We start from the raw sequence: 27,798 nt of genomic DNA, 5'->3' as shown, positions 1-27,798 counted from the left end.
GGGCAGGGAACACTTCTGAAAATCAGGTTGACGGAGGGGACAAGAGCCCAATTAGCACTGGCTGCTGATCTCCAGCTATTACTAGTGTAGACTCTAGCTCTCTCATGAGAGGAAAAAAAAAAACATTCTTGCACTGTAGAAGCTTTCAAGCCTCTCAAGTGTTACTAGGTAGTGTATTTGACAACTGTGATACTGTTCAGGACCAAAAGAGAAACTAGAAGCTCAATTTGCACAATTTTATTAAAAAAGGACATTTTAAACAAACCTTTCTAAACTTATACATGAAAATTCAATACAAAACCCACCCCAAACACAGCATGGTTCTAGCAACACACTTCATTTGTCACTTCTTTAAATCCAAAAGATGCCCTTCCACATTATGTAGTCCCACCCACCCATATATATATATATATTTTAAAAATCTCTCTTTTTTTGGATGCTGCAACTGTAAACTCAGAGCCAAAACAGACCTGGATGAGGGTGTAGATTTGAAACTTTTTCGGGGACAGGAGCAGGAAACTCACATAGAGCGCTATTTCCTGGAGTGGCGCGAACCTGTTCTAGCCGCCTTCAGATCATTGCTGAGAGCTGACACTGGCCAGCATTCAATAGATGTTATGGACTTGTCTATGTAATTTCTCTGAATTTTTTGTAACAGGAAAGCCAAAATCCTGATAAAACTATGTATACAGCAAGATACCAATTAATACAAGAATTTGTCACAAGAACCCTGTGGACATCAGTTCACCGCACATGCAGAAAACACAAAAGGATTGTGTGACTGACTGTTCACATCCCTATTCCAAAACCACTTTCACACCCCATTTCTGCTCAAATTGTTCTTCTGCTCAGGTTGAAGAGGTCTGATAGTATTGTCCATAATTCCATGCATTTGGGTAGTTGTACTAGAGGAGGAAGCAAAATGGGGAGATGGGTTAGCAAACTTTTTGTGCACTCCACACTTGTGCATAACTGTGTAAAGGGGCCAAGAGCTAAACAGCTCCATCACTGCAACAGAGCCATCAAAGTGAGACCTGGGAGCTGTCAAAGGGAAACCGTTGCAATAGATACTGAGGCTGACCGCCACCGCCCTACCTTTGCAAAATCCTTATTTCAGGTACAGAGGCCCTTAGCATTTCTAAAGCCAGGGTCCCTGTCATGGCAGAGCTTTAGTTTGGGAGGGGTTGCGTGGCAAAGAGGAGCCTGGAAACTTCCCACGTATCTGCTGCTCACCTGGTACCAAGCGTTGTAATTGTAGGCAGCCTGGTTGGCTTGCATGTCTCCATCCGCCATCTGCCCAGATGCCAGAGCTGCCTCGTCACCCTGCGCTCGCTTCTCATCTGGCTCTTCACAGCTGCAAGACGCAACAAATGCGCTGCTGTTATTCGACAGAGCAGAGGGCCCAGAGATGGAAAAGTCACCAGCAGCAGGTAGCTAGCTAGCAAGTCCTCAACTTGCTGGGTGTGCTTTGCCTAGAATCTTAACACCACTGCCTAACGGTCGACCAGGGCAATATTCCACAATGGTAAGGAGTTGGTGGAGGAGGGGGCTTCTGACACCCCCAACTCCCTTTCTGTCACCTCCCCACCCTCTAGGGAACAACAAATGGTGGCCCACTTGGTAAGAGCAGGACAACTCACCTGTCTTTTTTTTGGGGGGGGGGGGAGAGAGAACAAAACATCTCTGTTCCCCTCAACCCTACTTCAGGAAGGGATCCAGATCCCTCCCCTTTGAGATACTGCACTTGCCTCTCTGCTCTGAAATATTCCCTTTATTTAACCAAATTTATATAGCACTTGATTGTAAGAAAACCTCTAAGCCGTTTACAAAAGTATTCGTTATATCTTATTCCTCGGTTCTAAAAGGACTGACTGCCTTTTCCAATATTATGCCCAGCATCTAAGCTAGGGGTCAGCAAACTTTTTCAGCAGGGGGCCGGTCCACTGTCCCTCAGACCTTATGGAGGCCCGGACTATATTTTGAAAAAAGAAATGAACAAATTCCTATGCCTCACAAATAACCCAGAGATGCATTTTAAATAAAAGCACACATTCTACTCGTGTAAAAACACGGATTCCTGGACCATCCGCAGGCCGGATTGAGAAGGCGATTGGGCCGGATCCAGCCCCTGGGCCTTAGTTTGCCTACCCATGATCTAAACCCTCCTCAACAATCCCCACCCCAAACCTTTTGAAAATAGGAAGGTGGTGATCAGTGAGGGGCTTTCTGGCTGCAACATCCAACATGTGGAATACCCTCAAGCCCAGCACGGCTCACCTGGCACCAAATCTGGTGTCTTGCCAATGCCAGGCAAATACCTTTTTATTTGCTCAGGCCTTCAAGCTACTGATTATCTCCTTTTATTGTTCAGTTGTTGTTTTTTCTGATTCTGATTAGCTAATTATATTAATTTATGTGGGTGTTTTTTTTTGGGGGGGGGGGTGTCTTTTTACTGTTGTGTGCTACCTTGCAAGTTTTTTAAACCAAAGACTGACATCCAAATAATTAAATGCCATTTGCTCTCCAGTGCTTGCAATTAAACATGAGGCGCATCATTCTCGACTGTCAAGGGGCATGCAAAAAGAAAAGAAATCCTAAACTTATACTTGCTAAGCTCTTAGCCAAACTTTGTCATAATTCTCAGAGATGGTAATCCTGAGGCACTGCTACCTCAGACTGCCCACCTCCATGCAGAGGCAGCTTTTTCAGAAAAACTCTTTAGCACATCTGGGAAAGGAGCTTCCACCCTGGCCGTCTGTCTGTCTGTCTCTCTCTCCCCCACCCCACCCCAAAGAAACAGGGTCATATTGGGTGAACCAAAATGTATGGTTTGGAGTAGGTAGCCCTGATACACTTTTGCAGCCAAGTCTTAATGCCATCACTGCTCTCTGCTAAACGAGACAGTCCATACCCATTTTCTGCTTTCCTCTTCAAAGTCTCTTGCTCCTTCAGAAGGGATTGATGCTCTTCATAGGCATCCATAAGCCTGCAAGGAGGAGAGGGGAGAAAAAACAGGCTGCAGGTTAGGGCCTTCTGCTCATCAGTGCAGGATGCACAAACATTTCCATTTTGAAAGCTGCTTTTTGCACCCAAAACTCAGCTGTGATCCAACCCCGAATGTAAAGGAAAACTAAGCCGCCTTCAAGTTTGTGAACTGGATCACAGTAGTTTAAATCCTCTACTGAAGTTGGCATCAGTGAAGAGAGAACCCCACTTACTCCCAGGGCCAGAATTTCTGCAACCTTTAGCAGGAAGAACAGTTTCCTACAAATAATGGCCTCTCATCAACCCTCCTGAACTTTGCCTGCAGCGTACATGCCATTAATAGGCATTAAAATGGGCTCAGATACTATCCAGTTCACCTAAGGCCAGGTTAAGCACATGTAAAACCTCACTTGTTCACATCCAGACCAAAATCTTCAAGGAATTCCACCTTTCGCTGAGAAAATATAATCCTCATTTTTATAGCCAACGTGCCACTGATCGCTTTGTCAAAACACGCAATGATGTTCTCTTCATTTTGTTTAAGGTCTCCATTGTACTCTATTTCCAGCAAGTTGAGATAGAGTTTGGGGTTATCCTAGGCAAATTAAATACAGAAACATTCAGATTACAATATTCAAGAGAAGCACACAAATTATTACAACTGCAATGACGAGGCAGTTAAATACATTGAAATGACAGGAGGGAGGGAGAGTGTTCGAATGGTATGTCAGCGGTGGAGCCTATGCTTGGGTGCAGGGGGAGTAAGCTGTGCATGTAAGACCTCTTCCTCTCAGAACTACCTCTTGCAGAAATGTTTTCATGCCGGGACTAATTTGCAACTGCACTTCCAAGAATCAGATGGCTCAATTAAGCCACGCACAAGATCCTCTCAGGAAGTGGACACCCAGCAAACCAAGAACCCCATGGGCGCCAGACTTCTCTGCGTTCTCAGGGATTCACGGTATCATCCAGGGGCATCTTAGACCACCAGAATTATCCGTCCACCTCCTGACCCAATCAAGGCACAAAAGTCTTGCAGGGGGTTAGGGAGGGGCTGCTACCTTCCTGAGGAGGAAAAACTTTTGCTTGCCTAGAGACATGCACCGGATCTCAATGCCTTGAAAAAATGAATTTTAGTGAGTGCACCTCCATGTGTTTCTTATGGAATCCAACATAAATATGTGTATTTGTAACGCGCAGAACTTTGGAGTGCCCCATGCTGCCGCTGCCTTAAGCCAGTACTGAGAAGGGTCTTCTGCCATGAGGTATGGGGCTCCTTTCCCATTTAAATGTCTCTCATTGATTCTTCTGTAAACGCATCTACATGTATGGCCCAGGAACTGGGGGAAGTGAGAGAGCCTGCAACCCTGGATCTGGCACCCCAGACGCTGCCACGCTAAGCTAGCTCTGCTCTGGTGGGAAGCCTGGAGTTTGGGGCGGGGTGTGTAGGGAAGGGAAGCCTGGCAACATCAGTTTAGAGGGACTGGTGTCTCCAAGTTGCAGCAACATGCATTGCAGAGTCAAGAGTCGTCATCACTGTTGCCAGGCATGAAAGCCCCTTGGCAGAGGTGGCAAGGAAGGGGCCCAGTTAACTCTCCTCCGAGAGCTACCTACTCTGTCTCTGTCGATGGCATCCAGAATAACTTTCCTGGCTTTGGGGAGGTTCTTCTGGATTTTGAAAAGGTGCCGAGCGAGCTTGACCGCAAAGAAGGAGGCTTCGTAGCTGGACTTGGCGTTCTTCACAGCTTCCTGGAGCAGGTGCTCAGCCTCCTCCATGTTCCCATGCCTCCGCTCCAAGCTCACTCTCCGCAGGCGGATCATGGCCAGCCCTGAAACGTTCTCCTCGAAGGTCTTCAGAATTCTTCGGGCTTCATTGATATTCCCTAAAAGCAAGGGGAAACGTGTGGGTGTGGAATGGCACCTAGCTGGTCCTCCTGCACAACTCCCGGTCAGGTACCCAAATATCAGTTTTTGCTTTACCCTTCCCCCTTCATCTAACTGAGTTAAGTTTCAGGTGGGCATGAAAGGGAGGTGGGGGCTTCAAGCACCAGACTTTGTTCAGGTCACTTGATTCCCGCCTTCCTGAGAAGTAGGAAGCGACAACCCACCACTGAATGTCTCCTTCACACCAAACAGAGAAACTGGAATGTACAAAGTGAATAAATGCACAGGTGCTCATAAATAAGCCCATCAGTTGTCCAGCAGCACACACAGCCCCCCCCCCTCCTCAAGAGTGTCCTTTGTGGTGCAGTTTCAAGGAGGGAATAGCGGAAGTGGCTTCTAAGCAGCAGGAGACATTCCTCTGCCTCTTGCCAAGCCCTCTGGCACTCGTCGTGGAGAGAAGCAGGGCGTGCTCTCATATGTGCGGAGGTTGAGAGGAGACTGATAAAAACAGGAGTCTGCCTGCAAGGAGGACTGATTACAGTCGTAATGGGTGGCAAGTGTCTTCGTATGCACACACCCAGCAGATTCCATGCACAGATTCTGCAATGTCCTGGAAAAGATCCTCAACTTCAGATAGAAGGCACAGACACTTACATACACCCTCATCTACATTTTACTGCAAGCCAATAGTCACAAACTTTGCTAAAATTCACCACCTGCATAATCTATTCTTCCAACCAGGCTCTGCAGCAAATTCAGAGAAGCAACAACGGTAGCACAGACTGCAAGGTGAGGTTAGAGGAAAACGGCAAGTGTTCCTATTTTGTAGGCATGTAATCCCCACAGGGATACCGGAAAAAGACCCTAAAAAGTGCTGCTCCTAGGAGAGGGGGGGGGTCAACAGTGTTACAGCAGGGATGTGGCGTTAAGCAGCTCCTTGGATCCTCTGTACAGCACTGGTCTTTCAGTCAGGACTGAGCTGCCAATCACTGTCCCAAGCAGAAGACCCGAGCCCTCAAGATGTTCCCCACTACCAGTGTTTACAGGGCCTCATTCACTTCTCCAGAATTTGCAGTGGATGCTTGATCCACGGATGAGCAACCTTTCCAAGGCTGCCAAATGATCAAAATACTGGAATATGGAGATGTGTGTCTCCATATGGTCTACGACCATTTACATTTATTCTTAACCTGTGGCGAGGATAAAAACTGCATGTATCCTCATTTGCTTTTATTCTTGTTATAGTCTTCTTCACGGAGTGGCTTACAAGGTGGCACTTAAGTTTGTAGAGAAAATGACTGACTGAGTGGTGAGCCTCCAAGAGCCTGCCGTTTTGTTTGGCTGAAGGGGCAGAATGGCTCTGCTCCCCATTCCTTCCTCTAGGAGACCTGGCTGTTCCCCGCTGTGGGCTCCTCACTCACCTTGCTGTTCTTCAAAGGCTGCCCAGAGCAAGTGCACCATCGGCTTCTTGGAGAGGTGTATCGTGCAGGCCCGGCTGTAGACGTGCCTCACTCCTTCGATGCTGTGGTTCTCCATATACTTGGCATACTGCATTTGAAGACAGAGCAGAGACTGAACAATTCACAGCTTACTCTGGGCTGCTAAATACTTGAGAGAACTATAAAATTCTTGTGTTTAAACCCATTCAGCACCTTTATTGAACCATTAGACTAGTTTCTGTAAGGAGGGACGAAGAGAGGCAACGAAGTTGGCATATGCAGCTGTCAAATCTGGTTGCAAGCAGACCATCTCCTAATGCAACAGATATAGTTATACATGAACAACATTCAAACAAGAGTACAGAAGGTTAGTCACTGATCATCAATGTTTGCAAAGGCTGAGAGCTGTGCGTGGGAGACACGCCCCGTACCTTGATCCAAAACTCCTCATAGAGGGCACAGGAGATCACACAACGCTCAAAGAGGACCACCACTCGCTCATGAGTCCCGTTTTCAATCTCAAAGTCCAAGTACTCCTTCCAGTTCTTCAGCTGAGTTTTCTCCAGAGGTTTAACGTGAAAATAAGGTCGTTTTATCTGAAATGGAGGAGAACCCAGGGAATGGAAAGTAAACTAGTTTTACAATGGCAACAAAACAAATTTCATCTGCCACTTAATCCCACCAAGCACACGAGAAACCGGAACCTGCTGCTATCTAAGCCAAGGCCTACTCAGAATCAACACATCCATACACAAGTGAATGCGGAGGAGAGAGGTGGATCACATTATTCCCCCTACCTTTTTCCAAACCTGTGAACAAGGCCTCCATGTGCCCAGCTTGGGCATGCATGAAAGACATTCACAAGTTTGAAGACCCTCCACAAGTGGGGGACAGCCCTCCAGAATAATACTGTTGCTCCTTCCACACATTACTTTATACATGGATTCATGTGTGATCAGCCCTATACCTTCCCCTGAAATGTAGTTTCAAGATCAGCCGACCAAGCTGGCAAGTTCCCTGTACAGAAAGACCTAACAAAGATCAGGCCCAGAACTCTTGGGTCCAAGAAGAATCATCATGGATCAAAGGTGGCCAAACAGATGTCTTCATTCCAAGTAGGATGCGATGGCAAGATCCCTCTTTCCATTGCTTCTTGTTGCCAAACCTGGTCCTCCTCTACGGTTCTCTTAGCGAGTATAATCTGCTCATTGTGCCCCATGTGCATCTTTACACTTCGGCTGATTCTCATTTGCCATTCCGTTGCTCATTCACTGACTTTGGAGAAATCTTTTTGGAGCTCTTTGCAACCCACTTTGGTTTCCAGCCTTAACTCCAACACTTTGATGGTGTTTCCTGCTTGGCAGGGGGTTGGACTGGATGGCCCTTGTGGTCTCTTCCAACTCTAGGATTCTATGATTCTGATTCCCCAACCCTCAAGCCATTCAGGAACCCAACTTCTTACCTCCCTGCATTGTAAGAGTTGCCCACGGATTGGTACCCCTTTGCCTCCTACTCTTGAATCGTCACCAATCCAAAAGGACCTGTCTTCTCATCTCATGGCCACCAGGAGGGGGGCTTTGCCCAAAAGCCCTCCCCAATTTATCAAAATACAACCTTTGCTCAGATTTGGGCCAAAGCATTCTTCTTTTCTAAGCACCCTATGGGTTCTAAAGGAGCACTCCTAAGCCACTCCAGCTTGTAAATGTTCTGTACTGCTAGGAAGTCACACCCTTCAAGCTGCACTTATGGACTTTCTGGAGATGTCTGGCTGGACACCAGTGGGGGGGGGGGAATGCTGGACCAGATGCCCCTGCCTTAGAGAAGAGCACCGCTGAGTGAGACGGAGGAAACAGGATCGTGGGACTTTAAAAAAATCAACCGCTCAGACACTAAGTTAGAAGGGTACAGCAAGCAGAACGTGGGTATCTGGAGATCTATCACACTTTATGATTTTTTGCTTCTTTAATGGCCACACCTAAAAAACCACTTGACTCTGAAATCCTGAGATGCTATTAAGCCAATTAAGAGTATCCAACAGAGATCGGATCTCATCTCTCCTACACCCCATGTTCTTTGGAGCCTATGGACAAGCAAACACCCTGAACAGAAGCAGTAGTGTTGGTAAGAAGTCCCACACATCTCATTACATTTATAAAAATGCTGCAATTTGATTAAAAATATAAATAGCAGAGCATTACAAAACTACAAAAAAACTACAAAAAAATCACAGATCACTGGCTAACTGTAGCAGAAATTATTTTTTTCTTTAACTGTCCACATTAGGTGGGGGAATAGGAAAGTTTGCAATGAACATTTCAAAATTAATACAAAAACTACCGGCTGAATCTCTGCTGGAAAAGCATTCCTCAAGACCAGGCCAATAATACTGGAGCCTTCTCCAACTTGGGGGATAATCAGCAGCGCCACTAAATATCTTCTCGGTGATTGAGATGAGATATAAGGATTCAGGCAACTCCACCGGTGCCCTGGACCCAAGTTGCTCAAGGGCCTTGAACCTGGCTTAGCAGCAGATGGGCAGCCAGTGCAGATCTTTTCACAATAGTGCCACATGTTGCCCTCATCAGCCCAGCAAAGCCTGGCTTAAGCATGCCTGCCTAACTCTGTGCTGAACTCTGGCCACTTTGCGCTGCTTGCAAGGGGGAATGCAATAGGAAAACTGCCTATTGTTCACATATGGTCACCACTGTAAGCAATACAATTAATTTTTATTTTGTGGCAAATTTTTACATTTGAAGCAACAGTAAAGGAATTTGCTATTGGTGTTTATGGCTTCAAAGGGAGAGAGCTTTGGTTGGCATCCGTCTTGGGACACAGTGGCTGGACTGTGCCCTTACATCGTATCTCACAGGGGGAAAGTGCTCTGCCCAGCAACCACCAGACCCTGCTTCCAGAAAAGCTGGGGTACTGAAGACATCAAGCAAGTGACCTGACTTATGAATCCTTACATGTATACAGAAATCAATTAATTTCACAGGTGCTCAGCTTGCCTCCAAGCAGATAATTCTGTAGTCCAAGAGGCATGAGAACTGTAGGCCCCAAGATTTCAGGTGTCGCTCCCAGAGAGTATACAGTGGTACCTCTAGTTATGGACTCAATACGTTCCAGGGTGCCATTTGCACCCCAAAAAGTCAGGAACTAGAGTGCCGCTGCTGCGCATGCATGCAGCACAATAAGAGCGCTTCTGAGCATGTGCGAAGCACACAGAACGCTTCTGCGCACGGCAAAACCTGGAAGTATACCAGGCATTCGCAAGCCAAAAAGACGCAACATGTAATCACAAACTACTATGCTTTTGTTATAGCAGCCATTTGGTGTTTATTGTTGCAATGAAAATATATGAATTATGTTAACAGGGAATTTGACTTCAATGATTTTCATTGGTCTTTTCACACTCTGATTTGCACCTTCTAGAAAAGCAGTCCACAAATTTTAAATTAAATGAGCAATCAGTGAAGTGTAGTGCAGACTCCAAAAAATGCACTGTGTTGAATCTCAAAATAGGGAACCCCAGTTGCAAACCCTGCTCAGCCATGAAGGTGTATACAAGTGCCATCAAAAAACTGAAACCACGAGACTCACAGGGCAACTCCAAGCAAGTCACACACTCTTAGCCCGTGGGTGGCTAACCTGTTGCCCCTTCAGGTATTGGTGGACTACAGAGGCGATGCTGGCTGGGCCGATACGAGCCAGAGATCAACAACATCTCCACCCCTGCCTTAGTCTAACTTGCTAGGAGAAGCTGCATGGCCTGCCCTGAACACCATTGGGGAAGGGTAGGATTAGAAAAGCTTAACTGAACATCTGGAACCGCAATTCAAGATGCAAGAAGAGTCTGTGCTGTTTTTGTGGCAATATACTAACACAACAATCCCTCTGGATTATTATTTTTTTAAATTGTATTAAGGATGAAAAAGCTATACTTTACAGGTACATCCCTCTGCCATTTGGATTCAACAGAAAACTTGCACTTTTACCCATTAAATGTGTATCTAATATTCGAAATACTCCCAGTCAAATGCAAAGCTATTAATTAAAGTCTGGTGACCGCAGCAGAAGCTGAGTGGAATACAAAGGGATGTGGAGCCACACCCGAGTTACTCAGGATTATCTTTATCTACAGAGTATGAATTTGCTTTAGGACCTGCCCAAGTTGGGTGGCCTTGACAGATTGCAACACATCCCATTTCACTCACCTCTTCCTCCAAGGTGGAGCTCCAAAAGCCGCTGCCACAGACAAGCTCTATGCAAAATGTTATGATAAACCTTAACTCCGCTTGAAGTCAGCTTAAGGGTAGGAAGCCCTTGGCTGCCCTGGGCTCCTGGTGGCTAACCCTCCAGGCAGGGAGTCACTACATTCTGCTGCTTTCAAGTCAGGGCCCCTGCCTAGCAATACTGATGACCTACCACACCCAGCAGTCAAGAGGTTGTGGATTTACTCAAAACAGCACTTTGCAGTTATTTGTCACAGAAGGAGACAGTTCGTTTTCTCTTTATGCAAACTAAGCCAAGTGGAGATCAGGTGAGAACACTGTTACTGGCCCTTACAGTGAAGAAATAATCTTTGGCTAATGTCAAGCTCCTGAATTTGGCACCTTTGATATTAAGAGAAGCAAATATTTTTAAAGCTAGCTTTTAGTACAGCTAAACCTAAAGTCTTTTAGGAGAGAAACCTTAACTCTCTTCTTTAAGAGTAACTCTCCTTAAGTAGCTGCTTTGTGGAGAAAGCTTTCTTTTTGAGTCATTTAGGCAAAATAAGCAGATGGACACTTACACATGCTGCCTAACACAGTCAGAAAGAAACATGTTAAGAGGCGGCACAAGAGTCCGTTCTCCCCCACCCCCCAAGCTGAGTGTGGATGAGATGTGATTAAAATGCATTGTATCCATCACAGCCTGGCATTAACGGTTTAAACTGCTAAATGAAATGACTCCAAAATTACATACTACACATCACACATCTATAGCAATCCTGAGGGCAAGAAAGCAAACAATGCACATGAAATTCCAAATGAAAGCAAGAGATAAGGCTGCAATCTCAAGTTTGTCGGGCATGCACTATCTGAGGGATCAAACAAGTCTTCTTTCATCACTGAGGGGGCCTGCCTACAAACAGTAGACAGGGAAACAGGGAAAGTTCCCGTAAGGCAACTATAGAAAATGCTGCTGCTGCCTTCAGAAGTTGATGCAACAGCACCTCTGTGTAGAATTGTCACTCTGAGTAAGTAATACCTCTGACTCGGAGATCTGCACCAATTACCAATCTGCTACAGGGTCAGATTCAAGGTGTAACCCTTATCTTGGCAGCTTGAGATCAGTTTACTTGCAAGACCACTTGACTGCCTCCATCTGCAGAACTGGCACTGTTCACAGGTGCCATGTAATACTTGTCCGAAATACGTAAGAAGTCAATCTTTTAGTGTGGCAGCACCTACACTTAGGGACTCCCTGCCTATTGACATTGGGCAGGCACCTTCACTGTACTCTTTTTGGTGCTTGCTAAAAACATTTTTGTTTAGACAAGCCATTATTTCACTGTACAAATAACTTAGCAAACATAAGAAGAACAGCAGGACTGAAGCTTAGCAAGTCTTGTGGATGAAGTTTGTGAAACCAGATGGCAGCTCAAAAGGCAAGTTTGTGCCCCTCAACTACAAGGCTGCTTTGGACATGACCCACAAATGCCAAAAACAGCTTCTCCATGGAAGTCCAAAGCGGCTGCTGCTGCTGCTGCTGCTGCTGCCTCCTCCTCCACTGAATTTCAAAAGCATGTTATACAAAGGAACTTACCCCTTCCTCAAAGGTCCACCTCTTGCTGACTTCATGCTCATTGTGATTGAACATTTCTTGATGAATCTCAATGATTCTGTGCCGCATGTTTTCTATTTCAGTGATTAGCTAAACAAATACAGAAAGGAAAGGGTTTGACAAAATCCAGAAACAGATACACTTTTATGAGGCAGTGAGCTTCAGAATGTTCCTTCTGAAGCACACACACAGTGCTCAAGAGGGGAAACAAAAAATCTGCCCGGCTGGGACTTTGAAATGTTATATCCTTGGACTCTTTACTGCCAGCACATCACCTGCGATCTGCAGAATCCAATTCTTAAGGACAAACCTCTGGTCTGACCACAGTGAAGGAGCAGAACAAGTACCTAACTCAAGGGTAGAATTCAAGTTTTCCAAATTCAAGGTGCCACATTCGTTATGTCCATCTACAGCAACAGGGAAAGACCTCTGGTTGAGAATCTTGGGAGAGTTCTTGCCAGTCAGATTTGGTAATACTGAGCTAGAGGGATCATTGGTCTATAGGTCTGGCAGCTGCTTATAGATCCTTCTTTCTTCTCAACACCCACACAAAGGGGTAGGGAGCACGCTGCACGGCACTTCTCCTGCTCGCTATGCTTCATAGGCCCTGCCACAGATCTGCTGTCTCAAATACACGGAGTGACAGCTCTCCTTATCCCCATCTTTTGAAAGAAGGAACTCTAGCATTTCCAAATTTTGGTGAAGGGAACGGCTAACAGGCTTCAGCATTTCTGCTGCCTGAGGTGCTGCCTCCTGTGACAGGTAGCCAGCCTTCCCCTTAACTCTGAAGCTGCAGAGCTGAGCTGGAATTGTCCCAACAGCTGCAGGGTGATCCATCCACCTCCTCAGCCGGGAGTCAGGTGGGGCTTTATCTGTTTATTCAAGTATTTATGATCTGTTTTTCATAAAAGTATATAAAGGTTGTACAGTAAAATTGGCAAAAGCTTCCATAGGACATGTCTTGTAGCTACATTGTCAGGGTACTTAGGAAGCCATAACAGAACCCTCCTTGCTGAGGAAAGGCAGGAAGGAGGGGTATGGATATTGCCACCTAAAGACATTTAGAGAGAAATGGAGACCAAGCCAGAAAAAAGTGGGGAAATGAGGAAGGGGGTTTGCTGTTGACCACCAATCTGCCTCAACAGCAACGCTGGCCAAAAACTGGTAGACCCTGCCCGCAAAGTACTTGTATAAATATATGCTAAAGGTCAGATCCTGCGTCAGTTCAGGCTCTGCTCTAACCAGAATCAAGAAGAAAGGCTTCGGAAGCACATGTGCTAAAACTAGGACAGGGATATGGAGAGCTGCTATGGGCAATGGACAAGGCAGGGAATAACTTTAAAAAGCAGGAAGCAAATGACGGCAGCTGGCAAATGCGGAAACCTGACCCCAAACGCAGACACGCCCGGCTTCTGAATGTGCTTGCAAAGAGCTCTAGTCAGCAAAAGCTCCAGGCGTTTTATGAGCAGCTGAATAAATTAGGCCTATGCAAAACTGCTGTTATTAACCCAGAGAAAAAACAGGGCAAGCTACGCACAGTTACCTTAGCAGGGTCAGTTATATCTTCAGTTCCAGAAGGGAGGTCATCTCCAGGGGGGGCCTCCTCCCCATTATGGCTATTGGAAGAAGCGAGTTCTCTGCGCAGTTGGATAAACTGTTCAGTAGTAAGAAGGTCCCGGGGCAGGTTATTCTGGACATGCTCTTTGAACCTACAGTCGAGAGAGAGAATGAGAATGAATTTGTGGACTGTTCTAAGATGAAACTGGAACAGCTCTTCCCCACAACCAAACTGCTCTAGGAAGAACCTAGGCAGCAAGTGTTGCATTTGTTATTTTTTAATAAGCAACTAGCTGGCCTTGCTTTCCAGAAACACCTTCACTCATTTCATCTGGTTGCCTTGACCCTTGCAGCTCTTCTTTATAATCACATATTACAAAAAAACAAAACACTAACATAAGATGTTAAGTTGCCTGTTATGTGCTTATTCATCTCCCAAAAAGAAGCCCTGAAGCTCAGCTGCATTACCACAAATAACTCAGAAAGCCACCCCTGCTTCTCTATTTCACACTTGCAGTTACTCAGAAATTCAGGAATTTAACCCCTGGGAAACATTTCAGAAATTGACATCCAGTTTGTGCCCATCAACCAGCTCACAGACAACACGACACAGCAAAGCTCTGTGCCCAAGGAGAAGATTCGGCACCCTATGAGGACTTACCAGGGCTTTCCATGGCTGAACTGCTCTTACAGATGCCAAGCTATTTCTCTGGGACAGATAAAATTATACTGTAGTTACAGGTAGGTAGCCGTGTTGGTCTGCCATAGTCAAAACAAAATAATAATTAAAAAATTCCTTCCAGTAGCACCTTAGAGACCAACTAAGTTTGTTCTTGGTATGAGCTTTCGTACCAAGCTCACTTCTTCAGGTGCATGTGAAGCATGCACCTGAAGAAGTGTGCAGGCACACGAAAGTTCATACCAAGAACAAACTTAGTTGGTCTCTAAGGTGCTACTGGAAGGATTTTTTTTTTTTAAGATAAAATTATGCTACCTAGCAGAGAATACATGCCCGTCAGAACATTTATAAGTGCTCATCATCATAATGAATGCCATGTATAAAGTGCTTAAAATTATTAGATGCTCCATTACACATGACATTTTCACAGTTACATTGCTCAGGTGTAACGTTGTCTCAATTTCCTCCTTTAGAATACAAGCAGAACACACATGCAACTAACAATGCATTTGTTTAAAACAATTTCAAGGCTTTTCAGTGTTGCAACAATAGGACAATACAGAAACCAGAAGTGTAACACTAACCCAACCATAACGACCTCCTTACCTTTGGAAATGATGGCTGTAAAGCTGGGTGGGAATCCCAAGAATGCGGTCAAATACGGCAGTCACTGCTCTCAGGTTAGCCTGTTCATTTTCCCAGTTTATATACATTTCCCAGAGTTTGTCAGAGCGGAAATCTGTCCCTGCAGCCAAGACTGCGTGTTCGTAGGTCCTGGGAGGTAAGACAATTTATGTCATCATGGAAATACTTCATTAGTCCTGAGCACAGATCCTGCTCAGATGGCTAGAGTTTCTCCCACTCAATAAAAGATAAAACATGGCAAAGTCATGGACTCATTGGCTGCTTAAAATAGCACCCGAAATTCTCTGTCTTAGGAATAATTGTGAATCACCCTGTGGTCTTCAGATGAAGGGTGGGATGGAAATTAATTAAATGAACAAATGGAAGCTGCTTTATGCCAAATCCGCCTCCTGGTCCATCTAGCCCAGCACTGTTCACAAGAATTGGCTATGGCTCTCCATGGTTTCAGAGAGCTGTTCCCAGCCCTGCCTGGAGATGGCATTGGAGACTGGACCTGGGACACTAAACCAAACTTTCCAGGCTCCGATGGGGAAGAGGGGAAAGCGAAGGGAGAAACTGGGCTTGCTCACACTTTGCAAAACCATGGTTTATCTGAAAACAGTCATCATCAGCCTTTTAAATCTGACTGCACTGATATAATTTGATACTGTTCATTTCTTAGGCCATTTTGGCTCAGATGCCATTTCTGTAATATTCTATGCCCCCCAATTCCTGAACTGATGAAAAATATCAAAAGGGTTTTCCTTCCATCAGTGACAATGTAAAAATTTTAAGATGTGAAGAGAAATCAATGTAAAATTTAACAAAAAGCTCCCTCACTCTTTTGAAACAACACCCTTTCTTCAACACCCTCAAATAGACTGCTAGACTAAGGATGTGGTGACATGAAAGTTTATTTCAATTTGACTGAATTGTCCAGTTGACAAACTGGCTTTAACAGCAACTAGTGAAAAATGTGAACACAGAAATCATCTCATTAACCAAATTGGGAGAAGGTATTAAAGGCCGACTTCCACACCCTCTTGTTGAAAAGAATGAAATTTGTGATGACTCAGAAGCCGATCAGGGTTATCACCATGCAATGCCAGAAAATATTCCGTGTGAGCCATTTTTTAAAATTTACAAAACATGCCTATAAAGCGTTTTAATCATTGTTGGCCCCTCCCTCAATTCAAGGCAGGGATGGGGAACCTCTGCCCTGCAGACTCCATCTGGCCAGTGAGGATTCCATGCTGGCTGCAGATGGAAGGGCTTCTCTTCTGCTCCAGCCAGCACAGAAATGCAGCAAGTGGCAGGCATCTAGATTATTAACCAGTATTTCTTTCGTGGAATCGTAGACTTGGAAGGGCCCCTGGGGGGGGGGGTCATCTAGTCCAACCACCTGCAATGCAGATCTAATCCAGATCAGGACTTTGTCATGGGAAACAACAAGGCTTTAATCCTTTCCCCATTCCCTTGGGTTGCAGCCCCAAACAGATCCCTGTATCAGTAGTTTGCATGGGGGGGGGGCAGAGTGGGTGACGATTTCCCTTTCATTCCAATGGGACTACCCCCCTGCAGCAGGGGACAAAGGGATAAAGCTTCCACTCCTAATGCCTGGAGTGTCCTGATGCATGCAATTTGCATTTGGGGGGGGAGTCTTCCCCCTCAGTGCAAGGTAGAGACAATATGAATGAATGGGGTGTGGCATGTGGGCAGGAAATTACTACTACTACTATTAATTAATTAAATTTGTATACCACCTTTTATCTGTAGATCTCAGGGCAGTTCATAGCATACAAATGCAAGATAAAGACACAAAATGCATAATCAAAACAAGAACCCAAACAAAACAAACCTCTTTGGGTGTATGTGTGAATTAATGAGCACGGGGTGCTGCCCGGCATAATGGCATGCAAGGCGTATGACCCTTAGAGGAATGTGTCCCTTAAGGAAGTTTCTCCACCCCAACTGCTGTTAACTCAAATACATTACAAGCTGAGGGTTGCAGGCTGAGCAGAGGTCTACATCCAGGTCTCCCAAGACCAGTTCAGAAGAGTCCTTTTGGCAACAAAAACATTTTCAATTTCACACCCCAATGGTCTACTTCAGGAGCTTGGATAGCAGAAGCAGCGTGCCTGCCCTCTGTTCAACAGGGATTCCACTCAGGTGGAAAATGAGAAGGCTGTTTTTCACATGACTGAGCACAGCTCTAAGCAAAACTCCACCCCCCCCCCCACAGGGTGTTTATATTGGATTGTTTTTGCAAACAACTTACCCCCTAATGGTCCCAACAGTTTCAGGATCACTGGGATCCAGCGTCTCTTTGAGGAAGTTTATGTAATGGATCCAGAGATCAACACTAAGAGGTATTGCCTGGAGTCCCCTTCGATATACCTAAAAAGAGAACACCAAAAGGCTATTTTTCGAATCCTTACTTAGGTCGCAAGAGAGAGGCAACACTGTGTTATCCGGTGAACCTTAAGAAATACTAATGTACTGGAATTTTGTTTAAATAATCTACCATTACCATTGGGTGGAGGTTGGCTAGAACATGGCAATGCTCTGATCTCCACGTGCGGAGTCTTGATCTTCAAAGCGCAGCAGTCCCTGCATCTGACCAGGCTGTGTGGGCAGGCTTTGGGGTACAGACCATAGGGCACAGACCCTTTAGAGCACCAATGACAGCGTCTGACCAAAAATGCAATAAGATGTAGCAATGGTGACCAGCAAAACCAACCACAGTGTTCGAATTTTGTGAAATAATAATAATAAATGTATAACGTAAGTGACAGAAAAGCCCTGCCCTACTTGTTAAGCTGCAGTGTAATGCAGACGCTTGCACTGCAAAGCTTGACAAACTGTAGTAGAGGTTTAACGCACCTGCCAACAAAGAGAGAAGATATTAGCTCCGAGTGCCGCAAAGAGGGACAAGCGCAAACAGAAAGCCCTGCACCAAGAGTGGAAGGTACTGGCAGCCAAAGAGTTACTTTCTGTGGTTTGGTTGGCGTTTGGCTCACAGGACCCAAGAGCAACAGCTGAAACCCACGGCCTACATACCTCGTCCGACTGCTTCATGTTGCTGTGCCGCTTCTCAAGGTCTGCATATTTTTTCCAATAGCCGTAGCAATATGGGTAGTGTGCAAAAAAGCTGTCGAAGGCTTTTCTGGCAGCTAGTAAATGGTTCTGGGGGGAGGGAAACACACAGCTCAGTTTCAGAGGTCTTACGACATTGCATAGGTCATTCCACACATTATGAGGAGGAAGTTCTGTCAAAAGTGAGGCCTCCCCAAATCCAGAACAATATCACTTCTTTTAAAAGAGCCAACCAACAGGGGCTGCTTGCCTGGGCATTCTTCATCCTTGCACAACAAAAGAAAAGGCTGGAGGAAAAGTTGAAGGCCTGCAAACCTTAGAAATCACAACCTCCTCTGGATTTCACAACCATCTTATAAAGAAATAGCCAAGAATCTTCCTAGTACAGTATTTAATTAATGAGCAGAATCCGTGGAGTAACGGCACAAAGGCAGGCATACACAATCACTACCCCTCAACTCTGGAATGCTCTTCCACAACATGCTCAAAATCCTGGCCAGCAATGGAAAACCAACATTTTAATGAATGCTTTCAACAGGTGAAAACCACCAAAATGAAAGGGATACCTCTCACAAAGTTAGCCTTTGGGATAATAAAAAAACCTTTCAAGAAGTACTTTAGTCAGTCTGCAAAATTAGGATTTACATTAAAGAACCAGAACTATTTGCATTAAAGAACCAGAACTATTCTTTTCAAAGGGCTGGACCATATGAGTTATATAGGTTTAATTTGTTGAACAAAAACTGTTATTCAACGATCCAAAAAAAACTAAGTTCAAGAACTGCTGTCCAAGAATTTACAGTCTGCTGCAAATAGGTTTCTAATTTGTCTAATTTAGAACAGCCTAGGCATGCAGAGGGACCTCCCCAGTTGTTGTGAAAACCCCCAAACACAAGTATCTCCCTGACAATGTTGGAAGACATTTGAGCCAGCCGATGGTGACCAGTTATTTCCATCAGGTGCTTTAATATATCCTTTACTTTAAAATCCTGTTTATTTCACTGCATGCTAGGAACACTTTGGGGATTACGGCAATGCTTGAAATATCAAAATCAGTGCTGACGTATTGAAGCGCTGCCCATTTGAAAGAGGACACTGGAGAGAAAAAGACAAACCACTTGCTTACCTCTTGTTCTACATACTGCAGGAGATAGACCCAGCCTGTGAAATCTTGTGGATTAGTTTCAACCACCTTCCAGAATTTTTCAAACTCGGGAGGGAATGAAGGTTCAGGGTCATCAGTCTTTGCAGCTTCATTGTCTGCCATTTCACTATCCTGGGTAGTTTCTTCCAGAGTATTGTCGCCAGGAGAGTTGTCAGGGGACTGCTCCATCTCCGTGACACTCATGATCTCCGTGCTGAAGTCAGCTGGTTGCTCACTCTTGGCATCAGTGTCCTTGCCCATGCTCTCGCTTTTCAAGTTACTGTTGTCGTCCTTATGATCTGAACTCTGCATAGCGACAGACACTCCTCTTGTTCTGTTAGAAAATAACCTGTTGAAGTGGAAAATCATCATCGTCATCATCTGCTGAGGCTAAGATTCCTAAAACAAGGGCAGCTGACACTATACATTTTCACCAGGGGAAATAAAAATACTGAAGAACAAAGGATGAATGAATGAGACTAGCACCAAAACACACTGAGTATCAGTGGCTGGAATGGGATACAATCCTAGCTATCAGAGTTAAAACTGATTTACAGTTCTGAAATTTGGTTCTCCCAGTCAATGGGTTTGTCAAGTATTGAGTGAGAAGCAAACATTTATAAGACTCTCTCCTCTGGCATCAGAAGAAAGGAAGCCCAAAGCAAGGCAGAAGTTGAGGACCAAAACCAAATTACTGGCTAAAGATAATTACTTTAAGAACTGTCCCCAATTTGTAAACAGTGGGTGATATTACTCAGAGTAGACCCACTGACATTAAGGAACTTGACTAGGGTAGGTTCATTAATTTCAATGGGCCTTCTTGGAGTAAAACTTTTGGTTGAATACCACCCAATGTACCTGCACTTCTCAAATAAATCTGAAGGTGAGGGCAGGTGGGGGAGGCAGAGAGCAGGAAGGGATTGACAAAGCAAGCGCACACATATAGGCATCCAAAGGCAACCAACCAGAATCCGAGGAAGGTGTGCACTCAATACCGATAGAAACAAAGCAGCAGTTCTTAGCAAAGCAGCTCTAAAAAAAGTTTGGTGCTCCTACCTTAAATCCCAGCTCTCCTAGTTTAGCAGTTAAAAAAAAAAAACTGGAAAATGCCACTGCAGCCCAAACCTTAGCGTACATAACTTACTAGAAAGTAAAGTAAATTTATTTGAATTGTTTCATATCCTGAAGAAATACCTAAAATACCTGATAGCTATAAGGTAGTCTTCTGTATTATTAAATGCTGTTAATAATGAAATACTGTTACAGTACTATCATCTGAGCTCTTGGCTGGCCTAACTATCCTTCATTCCAACAGCTGGGACTTTATCAGCCGCATGGCCTTTCCTTTATACACACACCCATCAAAGATAAGTGGCAGGCCTCCAAAAGGCGGCTAACAGATTGAGGTTGAAACCTGACAAGACACAAGTACTGTTTTGGGGGGACAGGGGGCAGGCAGGTATGGGGGACAGACCACCAGCTGTAGAGGAGCCGGAAAATCCAACTCAAGCCCCACAAGATAAATAGCATCATAGATTCATAGAACTGTAGAGTTAGAAGGGACCCTGAGGGTCATCTTGTCCAACCACCTGCAATGCAGGAATCTAAGTTAAAGCATCCCTGACAGAGGGCCACCCAAACCTCTTCTTAAAAGCCTCCAAGGAAGGGGAGTCCACCACCTTCCGATGGAGACCATTCCACTGTCAAACAGCTCTTACTATCAGAAAATTCTTCCTGATGTTTCTGACTCGCCCTTTGAAGATTCATCTTTCCTCCTGCTCAATTCCTGAATTTCCTGCAAACTGAATCCCACATCCACATACCCTGGAGCAGCTTGCCCCAGCTGTTACTTTCCCCATAAACCCTCCAAAGCACACAACAATCACATTCCCTACTCTGGAAGACCAGCCAAAAAGAGCGAGCTCCCACCAACCCTTGAACACAAGCAAGTAACAACAGGCACAAATGCTTCTAGCCAGCCCATCTCCCACACTTCCTTTGCAAGGCAGCCCAAATGCTCTCAGTACTCTCACCTAAGAAAAGGGTTCCAAGAGCTGTGCACTGAAATGCCAGTCAGAGAGGCCCTCCCTATTCCCTGCACAGTCAGACAATCTGCAACCATCTAAACCCCAAATCTCCAAAACCATAATAGCTATTAAAGCAAAATGGGGTGCCTACCTTGGCAAATTGGCTTCCCCAGCGTGCAATTAGAGTGTGTTGCAAAAAACCCATCCCATCGCATCCCTGAGTCATGCGTCACCACCTCTGTGATAATCCCCAACTTTGGAAGGCCAAAGGCTTGAGAGAAGAGCAACAAGCCTTGCCCACATACAGTAATTTAATCAAGCTAGGAGAAATGAGCGTCAGGCCTTGATGTGGGTATTCTCCCGTACTGCTTATGAGCAAGAGGGTAACAATTAACAACCTGTAATCAAGGCTGATGGGCGGGGTACAAATAATAAATTATTATATTATTATTATCATCAATCACAACACTTCTATAACCAAGACAGGAAAAATCAGTTCCCAGCATCTCTACATGAGAAATGCAGCTTAATTAATACTTTCAGAATAAAATGAAAAGCAATTACATAATTACAGATTTTTTTCCAGGGGTTGGGACAGTGATGAAGAAAATTAAAGTTTCAACCACAACACAAATTTGGGTGTGGTCCTAGATGTAGCCCTGAGTCTGCATGCCCAGCTTTCTGCAGTGGCCAGGAGTGCATTTGCACACTCGTGCCTGTTCTAGCACACAACCTGTGCGCATTTAACCTGTGCACATTCAGCTTTGTGCTTAGCAAAATAACTGTTAGAATTGAAAAACTGGGCACTAAGGGGGTGGGCATCCAGGAAAAAAAATGCTCTAGCAACCCCACCTGACATTACACCCAACCCAATTTTAGCTTTAGGCACACTTCCCGGAATGTAACCCCTTGTAAATTGCGGGCTTACTCTGTTTTTAGGACCCACCCTACTTTTGCAATTGCAATTTGTTTTAAACTGTTTTTAATGTATTTTAGTTTAACGGTGTGACACACCCCAGGCCCTTAGGGTGAAAGGAGAGTATGTAAAATTCAATTCAATTCAATAATAATTTATTCGACCGTCAGTCAGAACACAAGTATGTAAAATTAAAAATGCTCAATACGACTCTCAAAACAAAGAGCATAAAACGTCCACACACTTAAACCCACCCATAAAAAAACAAAGAATAGCAGCAATTAAGCCACAGCCCTAAATGAACAGCAGCCAATGACAAGAAAGTCTTCCACCAAAACAATTAAGGAGGTAAATCTTCACACACCCCCAGGTGGCTTATTCCATAGCAGGAGCAAGACTAACAAAATATCCAGCTACCAAAATAGTTTTGGATTTTCGTAATTGATTAAAAGTTGTGGTGTGGGGCAGAACATTTCCCAGCGCTTTATTTTTCTATGGAGTATTTTCTATTTCACTGAGTACAATACAGCGGTACCTCTGGTTGTGAACGGGATCCGTTCCGGAGCCCCATTCGCAACATGAGCAGAACGCAACATGAAGTGCAGCGTCTGTGCATGTGTGTGGCACGATTTGGCGCTTCTGCGCATGCGCAAAGTGAGATCTGGCGTTCTGCGCTTGGCGTGTTCGTATCCCGTGGCGAATGCAACCCGCAGCTATCGTAACTAGAGGTATGACCGTAGTAAGAATGAAAATGTGGCAAGTTCAAATCAGAAGACTTAGACTGTTCCAAAGTTTACTAAATACAAGCGAAACGAAACAAGCTAGAATAAAATGATTATCTATCTCTTCAATGCAAACAACTTTCCCCCCAGAAAGCCCTTGTCATAGATTGAGAGAGAAACGCGAAACCTACTACGTGCCATGAAAAACAGCTGATCTGCCTAACGCTGGTCTCTGGATATTTGCTTCCAACTCCTCCCCCCCCCATGGTGGGGCTGCTACCCTCCCTCGCCCCCAACCCCACCGCCCTAAGCGCCTCCCCCCCGGGGGGGGGAAGAGGCACGGATGGCCCAGTGGTCAGAGCGCCAGGCCAGGACCTGGGTTCGAATCCCGGCTCGGGTCGCAGGATGCTGGCGGGGGGGGGGGGAGAGTCGCTGATCCTTTCCCGCCTCACAATAAAGGCCAAGCCTACTGGCTGCTGTTTTGCTCCAACTCCTTGCCTGTGCCTCGTTTTGTCCAAGCAAAACCTTCGGAATTTTTCCTTTATCAATGGGATGGGGAGACTGTTTCGGCCACCAGGAGGAGGAGGAGGAGGAGGAGGAAGGCCGCAAAGGCCCCCAAGGCCTCGTTCCAAGTCCCCCGGAAGTCAGTGGCCCCTCGCTCCCCTCCGGACCCCAAATGGAAACACCTCAGGAGGTGGCCGCCTTCCCCCCCCCCCACGAGGCAGGCGGGCCCGGCCTTCCAAACGCGTCACGTGACACGGCAGATGGGGCGGGGCTCACCTGCCTCCCCCCCCCTTATTTTCTTCGGTCTGGCCCCCCCCCGGAGGGAGGCGGTGACCCTGAGGGGGGGAGTGTGGGTCAAGGCCCCCGACCCGCGAGGGAGCATTTGCGCGCCCCGTCCCATCCCGCCCCGCCGAGGCCGGATCCCGTCGCGTGAGGCGGGAAAGGGAAGGCGGCGCCTCCCCTCAGGAGACCGAGCGGGGCCTCCGCCTCTACCGCCGCTTTCCCGCCTTCTTCTCGTCGTCCCCCCCCCCCCGACCCTCCTCCTCCTCCTCCGGGGCTCCCACCTGGCCCGGCGCGCTCTCTGCCATGGGGCCCGGTCGGCCGCGCGGTCGCCTCCTCCTCCTCCTCCTCCTCCTCTAGGCCGCCTGGCTGACGGACTGGCTGAGAGGCCGCACTGCGCAGGCGCCACGGGCCTCAGGCCTCGCTCCGAGCTGACCTGCGGCCCTGTCGGCGGGAAAGAAGCGGCGCAGGCGCGCGAGGGAGGAGGCGGGGCCGCTGGGCAGCGCATGCGCCGGAGAGGCGGAGAAGGCGGGGCTCCGGATGCGTAATTTTCCAACGTGGCTTCGCAGGCCGCCTCGTTCTAAGGGGGCGGGGCGGGAGAAGCGTGCCTTTGAGCTTGTGCAGAGTTTTCCTCTCTCCCACTCTGCTCTCTTCCCACGGCAGGACAGGACTCCCCCAAAAGAGCCCGATAAGATGCAGAGCATTTATTATATGTATTTTTTTGTTCCTGTTGATGCGGCCCTCAGCTCCTGAGTCCCTTTATATGTCCAGCTGTCCTTTGTCAACAACAAATTCTTGCTTTTTTGAGTTGAATATATGCTATATGGTAATTTATGGACCCAATAGGTATCTAAAGCCATTTTCCACAGTTGCTGTATGTAGGTTTTATTTTATTTGGTTTTTATCTTATATTTTGGGTATGTACATCCAAGTTTTTTTCCTTTAATTTTTTGGGGGGCTCCCAAGAGTGGGGCCTTAAGCTATAGCTTGTTTACGGTATTGTATTTCCATCCCATCTTTCCCCCTGACGGGGTCTGAAGGCGGCTTATGGCTAAAATAAAGGTACCCCTGACAGTTCTCCTGCCAACCTACGGTAGTAGGTAAATGGCGTTTCCGTGTGCTGCTCTGGTTCACCAGAAGCGGCTTAGTCATGCTGGCCACATGACCCGGAAGCTGTCTGCGGACAAACTTAACTGTCAGGGGTCCCTTTACCTTTACCCCTGACAGTTAAGTCCACAGTCTCGAACGACTCTCAGGTTTCGGCGCTCATCTCGCTTTATTGGCCGAGGGAGCCGGCATCAGCTTCTAGGTCATGTGGCGAACCAGAGCAGTGCATGGAAACCCGCTGGAGCGGTACCTATCTTTCTACTTGCACTTTGACGTGCTGGACTGCGAGACTCGCTTTCCAACAGGAGCTGCAGGTGGCGCTCGCGCTTCTCCCTCCTCTCTTCTCTGGACACTGCCTCCCTGTCAGGTTGCAATATTCTGAAAAGCACAGCTCGAAATGGCTTCAGGATTGCTCTCCTGTGCTGTTGGAGACACATGGCTCATGTACTTACATATGTCAGTTCACCTTGTGCTCTTATGAACATTCATTTTAATTTTTGACATACTAGAATTCGCATAATACATCAAAGCCAGCGTTTCACACACATATTCCACAGTGGGCAAAGCAGTCCCTTTTTATGTCTGAAACATAGCTTTTTCATTCTACCAGATGTGCACAAATGAGCAGGTGAAAAAATGAAATATATGCCTGTGTGTTTGTGTGCATTGGCCACAGCCCCATTGGCAGCCTGCTGAGGAGCAACTTACAAAAAGGGCAAAGAACAGCCAGGCTGGAGGGGCACCTCTGAGCCATTTCTGAGAGGGGGGGCAGGGATCGGTGTCCCTGCTCTGTGTCAGGAGCTTCCAGACCGAGTAACTGAAAATTGGTCCCTTGTATGAAAGCTGTCCAGTAATTGCCAGGAATATGGCTCATCTCTACACCCTTCCTCCCAACCTGCGCTGCTCCTGCACAGAAATCAATTGCTTTTGTTGTATGTTACAGCATTTTGTTGTATGTTACAGCATTTTTTGGGGGGGGGGGACTTTAATAATAAAATAAAAATAAGGAGCAGGGATAAGTAACACCACCCATGTAAAAAGCCCCACTCCCCAAACAACATTCAGTTTAATGACAATAATAATAATCTGACAGGGTGGCCCCAGCTACTCTGGGAGGCTTCCAACAAAAAATAGTTTAAAAAAAAATACAACATTATATTGGTTTTACATCTATTACTGGGTCACCCCTCAGTTGGGAAAACCCTATCTTGATGGGAAGAAGTTCAGACTCTGTTGGATGATGAGGACCTGGTGGTTCCACCACACCTGGGCCATTTTACAGCCAGAGCTGTTGTGTCCCTGTCCTCCTCCCCCCCCTACTTTCAGCCACTCTTTTGTTCCTGTCTGAGGCTGCAGGGGGTGGGGGAGGCAGAGAGAAATCAGTTCCTTTGGCTTACTCACCTTCAGGTCCTTTCCTTCTGTGATGATAGAGAGCTTCAACTACCGGTATCCTAGAGGAGACCAGAGGCCGTGACCGAGAAGGTACAGAGAAGCTGGACTTGAAATATGGGAGACACTGAGAATCACCTCAGGCGGACACTCACTAACTGGCCTCAGTTACTCATCTGTGAAATGGGAACTTACATTAAATGCAACTAGATATGCAACTGAAGACAGCTATCTGGCTTCCACCAGAATCCCAGTTTTCCACACCCACCCACACCCTATGCATGCCACTTTGCTAGCACTACAATTCTGGAGTTTTCACCTGACCTGCCTGCACTCCCCGCAACGCACCCCCGTTACCCAAAGATGGCATCATCCTTGGCCACTTTTTTGTTTTCTACCCAGACGCAGGCCCTGAGGGAGAACTAAGTGCTCTGAGCGTCAGGAGCTGGAAAAGCTGAGGTGGTGCTGGCAATTAGCGTGGCTTTAGCTTTGCTGTAATTAAGGCCAGGGAGATCCTTCAGGGGCCTCGGAAAATGTTCCTCTTAGGACAGAGCCCCATTTTGGGTCTCCTTCTGCCAAAACCCACTGTGCACATTTTGCAGAAGGAAAGAAAAGTGAAGCTCTTATTTGCTTAGCGGGCCTGTTGCTCACAGCAATCCCTAAAAATAACACTGCCATTAAAAAAAAAATGCGGTCGGAGGAAATGGAAAATGAAATGAAATTTTCCCTGCACTTTGTCCAAACGAAGCGAGTGACTGAGAACAGCTCTGAGATGCTCTTGCTGTTCTTTTGGAGAGCCAGAGAGGGGCCAATTGCTCAGTGGTGCAGAAAATGCCCCAGGCAGATAGGAGTTCAAGTGCAGCCGCCCTCTTCAGCTTGAAGGCCCTCAGTCTGAGAGTGAAGCTCAGCCGAGCCTTCTTGTCCCAAGTGGAGGTGATATGGGACTCCTCAAGTCTCCAGAGAGCAGCCCTAACATCTCAGGACACCAAGCAGGGGCTCAAAGGCATCTGAGCAAAGAAGATCCCAGAGAGCTCCCCCCCCCACTCCCTCCATCTTTAGGAGTGGGAAACCTCTGGCCCATGGACCACTCTCAGCATGCCATGGGTCCAATTTGGCCTGTGAGACCATTTCCTACAAACAACGCCCCATCCATTACCAACCACACTGGAAGATGTCAGCAGATGGAGAGGGCCCGATCCTGCTAGGTGCTGCTGTACAAGGAACGTGCTTGTGAAGTAGAACCCTCCCCACACCTCATGGGTCAACTCTGACTGACCAGGGCAGGGAGAATAGAACAAAGTCTCATCACGAGGGCTTAGCGGGCTGGTTGGCAGCCTGAGCTTCAAGAGAGCTCTGCTCAGGACATCCTTTGCTGTAGATTTCCCCTGCGATCTTGACTGACAGCCACCAAGAGCCCTTCTGCACAGCTGAGATGAAGGCAGGCAGACAATGGTGCCGTTTCCCCAAAGCCAGCAGCCCAGCCACATCCCTCCTTTCAGGGAAAGTGCAGACACCAATTTTTAAATTAAGAAGCCCATCCCAGATCAGTCTCTGACAAAGTGTTGCATGGATTGAAAACTTCCTCCTTGGGAAAGCAGAGAAACAGGGAAGGGAAAAAAA

At 46.4% G+C, this 27,798-nt stretch overlaps 1 protein-coding gene and 1 non-coding gene across 2 annotated transcripts; both read right to left on the bottom strand.

Annotated features, from left to right (window-relative positions):
• Window positions 1-222: 222 nt before the first annotated feature.
• On the bottom strand, window positions 223-24,050 carry PRPF39 (pre-mRNA processing factor 39). Its single transcript, XM_033157369.1, has 14 exons — window positions 23,967-24,050; window positions 19,217-19,583; window positions 18,055-18,180; window positions 17,273-17,391; window positions 14,977-15,144; window positions 13,678-13,843; window positions 12,117-12,224; window positions 6,740-6,904; window positions 6,291-6,417; window positions 4,600-4,868; window positions 3,396-3,580; window positions 2,912-2,986; window positions 1,234-1,354; window positions 223-905 (listed from the first exon to the last, which is right to left on the bottom strand). The coding sequence occupies exons 2-14, from the start codon at window positions 19,544-19,546 to the stop codon at window positions 849-851; spliced, it is 2,016 nt and encodes a 671-aa protein (XP_033013260.1). The 5' UTR covers window positions 19,547-19,583; window positions 23,967-24,050; the 3' UTR covers window positions 223-848.
• Window positions 4,447-4,530, bottom strand: LOC117061590. The gene has a single exon (XR_004428105.1). It is a non-coding gene; the product is annotated as a small nucleolar RNA SNORD127 (small nucleolar RNA).
• Window positions 24,051-27,798: the final 3,748 nt, after the last annotated feature.

This window comes from Lacerta agilis, chromosome 1 (assembly GCF_009819535.1).
Source record: "Lacerta agilis isolate rLacAgi1 chromosome 1, rLacAgi1.pri, whole genome shotgun sequence".
Taxonomy (NCBI): Eukaryota; Metazoa; Chordata; class Lepidosauria; order Squamata; family Lacertidae; genus Lacerta; species Lacerta agilis.
This window is presented reverse-complemented; position numbering and strand designations above follow the sequence as displayed.

Coding starts and splice junctions, on each gene's coding strand:
- PRPF39 (XM_033157369.1), bottom strand. CDS start 19,546: ATGCAGAGTTCAGATCATAAGGACGACAACAGTAACTTGAAAAGCGAG. Junction 17,392..18,054: donor ACATGAAGCAGTCGGACGAG/GTATGTAGGCCG, acceptor TTCTCTTTTTAG/GTATATCGAAGGGGACTCCA. Junction 12,225..13,677: donor ATATAACTGACCCTGCTAAG/GTAACTGTGCGT, acceptor GTATTTGTTTAG/CTAATCACTGAAATAGAAAA.